Source organism: Orcinus orca, chromosome 14, assembly GCF_937001465.1.
Source record: "Orcinus orca chromosome 14, mOrcOrc1.1, whole genome shotgun sequence".
Taxonomy (NCBI): Eukaryota; Metazoa; Chordata; class Mammalia; order Artiodactyla; family Delphinidae; genus Orcinus; species Orcinus orca.
In genome coordinates this window covers 60,609,471-60,620,718 of record NC_064572.1, presented here as the reverse complement: position 1 = coordinate 60,620,718, position 11,248 = coordinate 60,609,471, and the positions used below count along the sequence as shown (strand labels likewise).

Genomic DNA, 11,248 nt, shown 5'->3' with positions numbered 1-11,248 from the left:
TGTCAACACTCACAAAGCCAATTGGCAGGAGACACAATGGCGGCCTTCCTGGGAACCGCGGGCTGATTGGAAATGACTGTTCCCATTGCAAAATGATAGTGTCATAAAACAAACAACAGCCTGTCTTTATGTTAAATGTCAATACTTTGTTCATCATGGATATTTTGCATTATTTTGATTTTTAAAGATATTACATTAAAATATTTATCCTAATTATGGAGTTTTTTGTTGCCCCCTCAAATATTGCACCCAAGGAGTGTTCCCCTTGCCTCACCTTAATCTGATCCCTGGTAAAGCCAGGTCGTGGCCTGAATTACCCCAGGGCTCCATTCCCCAGGGTAGGCCTTCACTAAACAGGGCCCTGTTGGGGAGTGGATCCCAGATCCTCCACTCTTGCATGGCCTCACGGAAGTGCCTCATCTTCTCATCAGAAATATTGAATCACAAAGCTGTAGCAATAGAAATGCTTCCATTCTGTGGTAAGCACACAACGGTCACATGCCTGCAAAGATGTCTGGAGGCACCAGATATTCTCTACCCAGCCTTAGTCACATCTGACCCAGAAGCCACAAGTCCCCAATTCCTACACTGATATGCTCAGCAGAGCTCATGGCATCACAATTCTTAGCCTCTCCAAGCACTGATATGCCAAGAGTTTGGCTTTCCTGTTGTGGGGAATGGAGTAGAAGGAGTTCCTAGTTCAGAAGCCCAGATTCCTGGTTTAACTGTCTGCACAGTACTCTCCTTAGCCAAGCAGTTGGATGAAAGGCTTTGCAGCAATACTTTCTATTGGAGATGAACATTGCTGATTTCTTCTTTCTTTTCAATATTTCCACAGGGCTTCAGGAAAGCAAAGAGAAGCCACTGTTAAAACCCTTTAAGCTACAATAAAGCACTTGCTGATAACTGTTTTTGTGCAGGACACAGAGAGGAATTAGAGACCGTGGGATGAGGAAGAACAGCTCCCAAACATACCCTCCACCTTGCCAAAAGGGACCCACAATCCCAGTGTGCTGGCTCTTACTCTTCCCCCCTGGGAACTTTTACAGAAGAGAACTCAAATGACTACAAAGGTCAGCTTTGAAGTGAAAAAGAAGTCAGGGAGACTCAGCTGCCTATTCCCAGGTGCCCTTTGTGACCATTTTTGAACCAGTGCACAAACAACTCATCTTCCAACGAAGCAAACAAGCACTTATCAAGGGCCTACTGGACACCCGGCATCCACTCCTGTCCCCCTACGTTTCAAGCTGCAACCAAAGTGAATTTCTAAAAACACAAATTTGTCATGAGGATGAAATGAGCTACTATTTGTAAAGTGCTCACTGGCATTACTGGCACATAGTGAGTGCTATAACGAATCTATTAAATAAACACATACAATGCTATTCCCCTCAGAGGACCAAATGGAAACTTCTTCACTACCTGCCTCTGCCTTCTGCTTCCCCACCTCTCTCTCCCTTGCTAACCTTACTCCAGGCCTCATTTCAAGTCCTCCTGAGTCAAGCTGCCTCCTGGCCTTAGCATGTGGCTTTCTCTCTGCCCAGACCCATTCCTCTTCATTTGATTAATTTCAACTCCTCCTTCACAACTCAACTGAAATGTTACTTCTGCCTTCTAGGACCTCCCCAAGGGAGCTTAGGTTCCTTCATGTTTATCATAATTGTAATCACAACTAAATGTTTTAAGTTTTTAAATGTCTGCCTCCCTTACTAAGCTGTAAATTCCCCCAGGGCAAGGCTTATTAAAGGTGTCTCCAGTTCGCTGCTGGTCAAGGAACTCGGACAGGGTGAGTCCCTAATGGACCATTGTCGAAGGAATGAATGAAACCTTTTTAATAGTGTCTCATTAGGAGGTTGGCCCGAGATTGCACAGCTGATTCAAGATTCGAACCCACGACATTCTGGCTTTGAAACCAAAGGTCTTACCACCGCACTGACTGTCCCTTCCTCTCCCGCAAAGCTGCAAGCCAGAAGATAAGTGGTCTGGGAGTTGAGTTTAAGGAGCTGCAAGTCTATTTATTTGCAGAGGGCCACATGCTGCAAGGAACTCGGCGCCGCGCGCAAAGGCCTCGGGCCCAGGGGAGGGGGGCATCCGTCACGTGTAACCAGCACGGCCAGCCGTCGCCGCACCCCGGGGCAGGAATGCGGCCCCGCCCCCGCTCCCGAGCCAGCAAAACCGCCCTCTTCCTGAGGACTGACGTCAATGAAGGGGGCACCTCCGCGCGCTGAGCGAGGGCCGCCTGGGGCGGAGGGAAAGGGCCCGGGAGGACACGGCCCTCTCTGCTGCTCCGCCGCTGATTGGACCTGGGGCTTCTTCGCACTCGGATTTCGAGGCCTTGGGAGAGAAGGGGGCTAGGCGGGACACGCCCCTCACCCCTCTGCCGCCGCCGATTGGCTCACGGAGTCTCCGCGTTCGATTTTGGAAGGCTCGCGGGGCGCTCACACCAAAGCTCGGCAAAGGATTGGCTGTTCCCGAGCCAGGGAGCGCTTTCTCTGGGGAACGGCGGCTGTGACCGAGGTGGCCCGCCTCAGGCGGCCAGGTACGTAGGTTCGGCAGCCTGGCTTGAGCTGCGGTGGAAGCGAGTGGGCGGGCCGTCAGAGCAGGGTTGTCGCCGGGACCCGAATTCCCAGGCCCACTTAGAGCCCGTCGTTGTGCGAAGCGGCCACGTCTGAGCCCGGGGGCGGACCCGTGCTGGGGATATCGCCGTGTGACCTCGACCGGGATACCCCCTCCCAAGGTCTTGTCCTGTTGATGAGCGCCGTCCGGTCCCTGTAAGCACCGTCGAGGCAGGAAGCCCGCCCTTTCGAAAGCCGTGCAAGGGGTTGGGGTGGGTGCATCTTAGCTGACCCCATCCCGATTTGAGGTCTGTCGGCTCTGCCCTTCAGCGTGGTGAGTAATCGCTCTAACTCCCCGCGGGGCGGTGGAGTGTCGAGGGCACAGAGGCTGGCTTGGGAGACCTGACTTTCGATCCCTGCGCCTTCCAAAACCCGCAGAAGCAGATAGGCCGTTTCAGAGCCTCCTGGGTCCTTCTTCCCCCAGAAGACCTCGTCAGCCATCCGGCAGGAACAAAAATAGCAGTGGTTGAGAGCGTGCCCACGATCCCAGCCTCGTCACCTACCACCTGTGTGACTTTGGGAAGTTACTTAACCTTTGTGGGCACAGCTTTCTCATCTGTAAAATGGGTGTAACAATAATAGTGCCTCCTCATAGTGGTGTTGTGAGGATTAAAGATATTACTCCTCAGAAAGTGCTGTTCTGCACTTGACAGGGAGCAAGATGCCTCAGTGGCAGCGATGATTTAAAAGTCCACAGATGAATCCATCTCCCTTTACTCTCTTCTCCCAAGAGTGAAGGTCCCTTTTGAGGGAGTTTCATGACAGTAGTGAGGATGAAAATGGCAATGATTCTATAGTCCCTGGTGGTTAAACAGCCTCTCTCCCTTGCATCATTCATTCACGATGTAATGAACTGGCATAGATGCTTTGGCATATTTTATCTCCCTATCCCCTAAGGGTTATTTATTCTCACCATTTTGATGATGTGCAAATTGAGGCAGGGGAAAACCGAGGCCTGCCAAGGTACCCAGTTATCAGAGGCAGAGCCAAAATTCAGGGTTCTTGAACTCTTGAAAAGAGTTATTCCTACATCTAGCAGGAGTTTACTTCCAGGTCATATCTGAGACTTGATCTGGGGGAAGGGTCCATTTCCTTTCTTTACCTCCTGGGACACAGAATTGGAGACCAGCCTGTGTCTAGTTCTCTCCTGGTTGAGCTAGGCCCACAAGGCCATTTGGACTGAGCCTCCTGCTTGAAAGAGCCACTGATTTTGGCTGCTGTCCAGTGGCACGTCGGTGCAGGGAAGCAGGCCAAGACCACAGGTGTTGATTTGGGCCTTGGGCCAGAGCCTCCAGTTCTTTTTCTAAAGAGGCCCTTGGCCTCTGATTACAGATTATTACCATCACCAGCATTATCTGAAGGGGGTGAGCGAGGGCCCAGTTGCTGCCCAGGTCATACAAGTGTGTTGTGCCTGTCATAGTTGCCTGTACCTCCCTGAGACTACAGAGAGAATGGCTGTCTGAACTGAGCTTCATACGTTACAAAGAGCGTTCAGTTGGGCACCATATTTATGTACTGCAAATTCAGTGCATGGTGAGTCACCTTTTAAATATATTTCTTTGTAAGAGCCCTGCAGTTCATTTATTGCCTGTTTCAAAACAAGTTGAACTTCATTTTCAACATTTGATATTTACTTTGGGAGTTCGTTTCTAAGCTAGTTTGGATCAAATTGAAGTATTTCACAATTAGTCTTTACACATTTGCTCACAGACCCATACCTATTTTTTATGTCAGCTCTGAAATGAAAGATCCATTTATAATCTTTTAATAGATCCGTGGTTTCACTTCCCAGTTTAAAAAACTGCCATTGTTCAAGTACACACGGACTTCCTTGGATTCAGGTCTTGTCCAGGAAATTCGTGGGAAAGTAACACATTGAATAAGACAGGAAATTTTTTTCTGGTAATAAAAGTTTTCTGATTCAGTTTTCTCAAAGTTTACCAGATAGTCCTACGTGAAATCCACTGATGTTTATTCCCAGCCTCACTCTGCTGTCTGAATCCCAGAGTGGGAGGCAGAGCCAGGAGTGAGGGGCCTCAAAATCTGGAGGTGCCAAGGCCTCTTGAGATTCATGGAGGCTGTGGTTGAGGCTGAAGGCTCAGACTCTCCCAGATGGTTCCTTGTTGGTGTGTTTGTAACTCACTGTAACTCTATAACTGGCCGCTGGAGGCTAGAGGCAGGAGGCAGGGGCTTGCAGGGCCTTGCAGCCCTGGCAGAGGTGGCTGGACCATCTGGGAGGTCAGGCTCCGAGCCACATCCTCCCTGAGGCAGCCGCTGCTACTTGATCCCATTGCCATTCTCTCTGAAGGGAGGGTGCAATTGCCTGAGTCTAAGAGAAGAACTGTCACCCCTTCTCCCACCACCAAGATCAGTCTGCTCGTCTGCTCCAGGCTTGGCCATAGCCAGCCTAGGTCACTAGAATGCTTTAGAGCAGTGAGTTCTCTGTCTTCTACCAGACCCTAACCCCACAGCCCACAGCAGCACAGCAGGGTCTGGCCTCCAGGGAAGACTGAGGAGGGCAGAAAAGGGAAGCTACTGGTGGGGAAGTTCCCTGGCACTTAATGAGCCAGACCTGTCCACACATGTTGCTCCTGGGCCCTGGCAGACAAGCAAACCCGTCTCTGCTTCCCTACGGACCTAGCCTTGTCATGGAATCAATGACTCAACACCAGCACACATCCTTGGAGACCACAAGCATCAATCTGTCCTTTCAGATGTAAGAGGGAAACAGGCCCACAGAGGCCATGTGAAGTGCCTGAGGCCTTTCAGCCCGTGAGTGGCAGAACTAGGGCTCGAACCTAGTCCTCTGACTCATAAGCCAGTGCTCTGTGCACTGGGCCGGGTTGCAGTTCCAGATTTCTTTTGTGGAGGCTGGGGATCTTCCTCTTCAGAGTGCCACAGGTTCATGGCTTCAAGGCTGGGGCAGCCTGTCACCTGGTAAAGAGCTCTGGTGCTAGTGAAGATTAAAATAAATTCCACAACCCCATTCCTGCCTGGTATGTGGGACATTCACTGTTCTTCCCTTTCCACTGGCAAGTTTACCCCCTTTGTGAATTAGATAAGAATAGTGAAACAGTCCTCACAGAAATGATGGGAAGAACTGTGCTTTGAGCTGCCTGGCTGTGAGGGCAACTTGGTGGTTTAAAAGCTCGGGCTGCAGTCATTAAAATGAGGTTCTGGCCTCCGCTGAGCCAAAGATATGTATTTCAGCTACTCTTTCGTCCCCTTTGAATGGCAATGAGGATAACAGTGCCTGATTCCTAAGAACTGTTTTGAGGATGAAATGATATCACGCATGTCGCTGATTCGGAATAAACACCCCATAGTTAGCTTTAATTTCTCTTTATCAGCCTGAAAGTGTTACTTGGTGACTGTTGTTGTCTGGTCACAGTATACTGATATCATCCAGCACTGGGGGTTTAATTACCACGCATATTAGGTCTTAACTGGATTCTCATAATTGTGCCTATGGAGAGGCAGATTTTTTTTTTTTTTTTTTTTTTTTTGCGGTACGCGGGCCTCTCACTGCTGTGGCCGAGGCGGATTTTAAAATTCCCATTTTCCAGATAACAAGTACATTTTCTTTTTAACTTTTTTTTTTTGGCCACGCCACACAGCATGTGAGATCTTAGTTCCCTGACCAGGGATCGAACCCGCGGCCCCTGCAGTGGAAGCGCAGTCTTAACCGCTGGACCACCAGGGAAGTCCCCCAAAAAGCACAATTTTTATGAAGTTCATTTATCTGACAGCCTTCTGAAGGTTTATTTTAGTTATTAAATCTTTTCAAGAGAGTGGGATTCTTATGATAGAAGGCCTAGAAACTGGAACAGGGTGAGTGTGGAAATTACTGGAAGGAGGATGGCTACTGGGATGAGGAGGAGGGATGGCCAGGGCAAGGAGGGGGACAGTCATATCTGAGGAGTCTGAATGAGAAGGAGAGATGGCTCAAATTCTCAAGAGCATAAAAAGCAGGTGAGGGCTTCCCTGGTGGCGCAGTGGTTGAGAGTCCGCCTGCCGATGCAGGGGACACGGGTTCGTGCCCCGGTCCGGGAGGATCCCAGATGCCGCGGAGCGGCTGGCCTCATGAGCCATGGCCGCTGAGCCTGTGCGTCCAGAGCCTGTGCTCCGCAACGGGAGAGGCCGCAGCAGTGAGAGGCCCGCGTACAGCAAAAAAAAAAAAAAAAGCAGGTGAGAGTAAGGGTTACTTCGGCAGGTGGGCTGAGGATGGATAGGAAACTGCTCATGCTCTTATTTATATGATTCTGTTTTTTTTTAAAAAATTTATTTTATTTATTTATTTTTTGGCTGTGCTGGGTCTTTGTTGCTGCACGTGGGCTTTCTCTAGTTGCAGAGAGCCGGGGCTGCTCTTCGTTGCGGTGCGCGGGCTTCTCATTGCGGTGGCTTCTCTTGTTGTGCAACACAGGCTCTAGGCACATGGGCTTCAGTAGTTGTGGCTCACAGGCTTAGTTGCTCTGCGGCATGTGGGATCTTCCCGGACCAGGGCTTGAACACGTGTCCTTTGCATTGGCAAGCTTAGCCACTGCGCCACCAGGGAAGTCCCTGATTCTGTTCTTTTGCACTTTTTACAGTGAGCATGTACATTTTTAATTTAAATATATTTTAAATTTGATTTCCCCCTTTGTAAGCCAGTTGCTGTTTGATAGGTATCTCTATAGCTGGCTGTGGAATGAGGTCTGACTTAGCAACCAGGCCTTCCTTGTTAGGCCCAGGACTGTGAAGGGTGAAGGGAGCACAGGCAGGCCTTCAGCTGGCTCAGGCCAGGCTGCTCAGAGGAAAAGGAGGGTCTACATTACACCCCTGACCCAAGTAAAAAAGTCAAGGAGGCCAAGAAGAGGGGCATTTGCATTTATTTAGCTCCCATTGGGGACCTGATACCACACTAGACCCATTTAATCCTCACAGTAATCCTGAGAATTGATTATTAGCCCCATTTTACAGTTAAGCAAACAGGCTCAGAGAGGTTGAGTAACTTGCCTAAGGTCACAGCCAGGAAGGTGGCAGAGCTGGGATTCAAACTCAATTCTGTGTAATGCCAAAGTCCTTGGTCTCCTGGTCTCCAGTCTATTTTCCAATGCCATAGCTTTTTCAGGCTGTAGTGAAGATAAGGATAAGGTGGGTGAGCCTCTTATCCCTTTATCATTCAAAAACAACTATCTAGAACTGAGGTAATTCGATTTTCATTTCTTGCATGTGAGGAGGCAGGGGCATTGACCAGAGCCTAACTTTTATTGAACTTAGTATCGATTTCTGCCTCTGCCCTGATAGGATATTCTAACCCTGTAACCCCTTCTTCTGCCCCTACCTTTGCCTCTGTGGTCCTCTGAACTGTGGTTAGATATGATTGATCTATTTCATACTGTGTTTACTAAATTATATGGACTAGGTTCATCCCCAGGGTCTTGAAAATAGAAAATGGGATGACCCTTCTCAATGTTGTAGATGGGAAAGCAAATGAGTGGTCTTAATGCTTTACATGTCTTCACTCAGTCCTCACAGGAGCTCTACGAAGTAGGTACTAGTATGGCTAAGTTACACAGGAAGCAGATGAGGTGTGGAGGGTCACCCAGCCAGTAAGTGGTGCAGGCGGCCAGAAGCCGGATTCCCACCTGGGGAGCCCAGGTCCACAGCCCCTCTCTTACTTCTGTGCCACAAAGCTTAGGTCTCAGCGTCAGAGTATTCTGGATTGTTCTTCAGTTCCCTCATCTGTGACATGAGGAGGTTAAAAAGTACCTTCCTCATAGGGCTGTTGTGTTCACATTTCAACGATGTTATGTGAATACAGCTCTTACAGTGAAGCGTGATACGTAAGTGCTTAACACGTTTCAGCTGCCGCTGCTACGGGCGTTATCACTAGGACCCGGGGTCTGCCCGGACTCCACAGCCAGACAGACTTGGGTTCTACTTCTGGCTCTGCACTTACACATGGCTTTGTGCCTGCAAGAAAGTCATTTAACATCTGGGGTGCGCTTCTTCATCTGTAAAGTGGAGATAAACAATCCTCACCTTCTGTGACCCTTAATACATACGTCAGGCACATAAGCACTTTATAGTATAGTTTGACTGTCATCATCATTATTATTTCCCCAAGGTGCTCTGGGAAATTAGAGTGATTTTAAGTCAAGACTTCCTCCACTTCGGCTCCTGGAGAATAGAAACACCAGAAGCCCTTGCGTTAGTCAGGACCCCAGGGCTTGGGAAGGGCCCGCTGAGCTGCTGACCTCCCTCCCTGTTCCTTCCTCGGCACCCAGGATGGGTACCCCCGCCTCTGTGGTGAGCGAGCCGCCCCCTGGGCAGGCCCCGACAGAAGCCCGGGGCCGCAAGCAGGCCTCGGCCAACATCTTCCAGGACGCTGAGCTGCTGCAGATCCAGGGCCTGTTTCACCGCAGCGGGGACCAGCTGGCCGAGGAACGAGCGCAGGTCGTCTGGGAGTGTGCAGGGGACCACCATGTGGCGGAGGCCTTGAAGAGGCTGCGCAGGAAGAGGCTCCCTCGGCAGAAGCCCCTGGGCCCCTCGCTACACCACTGCAGCCGGCTCAGGTAGGCCCCTGGGGCTGGAGGGCCGCGGGGAGGAGAGCACTAACACGCCCACTGTACCCTTTCCTGGCTCTGGGGCCTGGAGCTGCTAACCTGGCCTCACCTCTAAGTACCTACCACTGGGGTTGTTGTGAGGTCTACACAGCGCTTACTTACCATGTGGTTGACACTTAGAGGTTGCTCTTACTACTGGAATCATCTATGACCCTAACCCTACTCCCATGGGAACGGGTGCCTGGGTCCTCTCAGTGCCACCTCATTTCGCAGTGATTCTCCACCAGGTGCGAGGGACTATGGTCTGGAAGAAAAAACAATCCTGTTTACCTATTGCTGAACAGGTAACATTCAAAAGTAAGCCTGGTGAAAACCTTGGCTGTGGGATTACTAAGAAAATAGCATAAGAGAGTACTGTAGAGACATCAAGGGTTAAAAACGGTTGAGAAACTTTACCTTAAACTTTCCCTAGTCCTCCACTTCTTTGCTTATTAGGTCACTGCCAGCTCAGGAACAGCAAGCCCCAAGAGATCAAGTTGAACCACATGGCCTAACCAATCACTATGGGTTACACGCTAGGCCCACAGTCAGAATATCAGATCCGAGCAGGCCTTCTGAGATCATCAGGTCCAGGGGCAGCAAATCAGCTTCATTGCTCATATTAGTTCCAATTGATTAGTAATCCCTACTGAAATCATCTTGAGATGGATACTTGCCCTCTGGTCTTGTATCAGGACAGATTAATGATGTCTGCCATGAGTACAGGATGAGGAAGACGGAGAAATGCTGAGTGTCTCACCCCCTGATCTAGCCCCACTCTCTTTACAGAAGAGCAGTCTGAAAGCTTAGCTTTGTCATGCAGCTCTTTGGCCAGAGCTGAGACCAGAGCCCTGGTCTCATTTGGCCCTGAACAATGTTTGTTTTGTTTTTTAATATTTATTTATTTGGCTGCGTCAGGTCTTAGTTGCAGCATGTGGGATCTTTTAGTTGCGGCATGCGGGACCTTTAGTTGCGGCATGTGGGATCTAGTTCCCCGACCAGGGATCGAACCCAGACCCCCTGCATTGGGAGTGTGGAGTCTTAGCCACTGGACCACCAGGGAAGTCCCCCTGAACAATGTGTTTTAATAGTTCACCATGACCAAAATCTCTTCAGTCCCTGTACTGTCCTTCCTATTGATGTTGGCTTAAAACACACTTGTTCCCTGCAGAATCACAGAGCCCCGCGCTCCACCGGCCGACCCACAGAGCAGTGCCACGGAGATGGCTTCCAGCGGGCAGTATCTGAACTCCAGGAGGACCAATGCCAGGATCCGCCGGAACTGGAGGAAGCCAGGTCCCCCAGGCTACCTTCATCAGATCAGACACTGATCCGGGGAAAGGGCTGAAAACAGCTCTATCTTCCCCAGGATTCATAGAGACTTTTGCCAAAGGGTCTGGGGAAGCGAAGAAGGAAGAGAGCTGAGGCAGACAGCCCCACTGCTGCCACTGGCCTGCTCGAGTCAGAACAGGCCCGGAGGCTTCCACTGAGCTGTTATATGGGACCCATTCCTCACCAGATTGAGGAGAAACAGTGACCGTTCCTGCCTCAGCCCTTCTCGGTTTTTAACACTGTACCTGGGCTGCATGATATTCCCCTGGGAGTCAAGGACAGGCACTCAAGACTCAGCATCTCACCACTCCTGCTACCGACCCTCCTACTACTACCGTAACCCGTGGTCCAGCAGCTTGTCCCACACCCCTGCCCCTTCAGGCCAGCACAAGGAAACCATAGTTTAAGTGGCAAAATAAAACCATTCACATCAAGAGCTTTGTGAGTCTGTCACAGAAGGGGAAGATCCAGAATGGACACTCTGGAGCTGGGGGTGAGGCACTGGGCTCGCTGCAGGGAGGGAAGGAAGGAGAAAATAGGGCTGGCCTCCTTTACCAGAGGCTGTCAGACTGGGAGGCGAGATGGAAGCCTCTCCACAGGCAGTCCTGGTCCAAGATGAGGAGGGAGGGTTCTTGGCCCCTAGCCAGCTCTGGAAGGGGAGACTATTACAGTCAGCCCTGCATGGTGGGCCGTGACCCTAGGCCGGATGAGTCT

At 50.4% G+C, this 11,248-nt stretch overlaps 1 protein-coding gene across 5 annotated transcripts; it reads left to right on the top strand.

Moving 5' to 3' along the window:
- Positions 1-2,240: 2,240 nt before the first annotated feature.
- On the top strand, positions 2,241-10,968 carry AVPI1 (arginine vasopressin induced 1). 5 transcript variants are annotated; one of them, XM_033425720.2, is made up of 3 exons: positions 2,241-2,539; positions 8,725-9,172; positions 10,374-10,968. In XM_033425720.2, exons 2-3 carry the CDS (start codon positions 8,886-8,888, stop codon positions 10,531-10,533), a joined length of 447 nt encoding a protein of 148 aa, XP_033281611.1. In that variant the 5' UTR covers positions 2,241-2,539; positions 8,725-8,885; the 3' UTR covers positions 10,534-10,968. The 5 variants fall into 5 exon arrangements, with proteins under 5 accessions (XP_033281611.1, XP_004268465.1, XP_033281613.1 ...); XM_004268417.3 differs by having other exon boundaries at positions 2,244-2,539; positions 8,885-9,172; XM_033425722.2 differs by lacking the exon at positions 2,241-2,539 and adding an exon at positions 2,547-2,737 and having other exon boundaries at positions 8,885-9,172.
- Positions 10,969-11,248: the final 280 nt, after the last annotated feature.

Excerpts from the sequence above, each read along its gene's own strand:
- AVPI1 (XM_033425719.2), top strand. The coding sequence starts at position 2,752 with ATGAGCGCCGTCCGGTCCCT. Across the intron at positions 2,772-8,884 it reads ATGAGCGCCGTCCGGTCCCT|GATGGGTACCCCCGCCTCTG; the intron begins GTAAGCACCGTC and ends CTCGGCACCCAG. Across the intron at positions 9,173-10,373 it reads CACCACTGCAGCCGGCTCAG|AATCACAGAGCCCCGCGCTC; the intron begins GTAGGCCCCTGG and ends TGTTCCCTGCAG.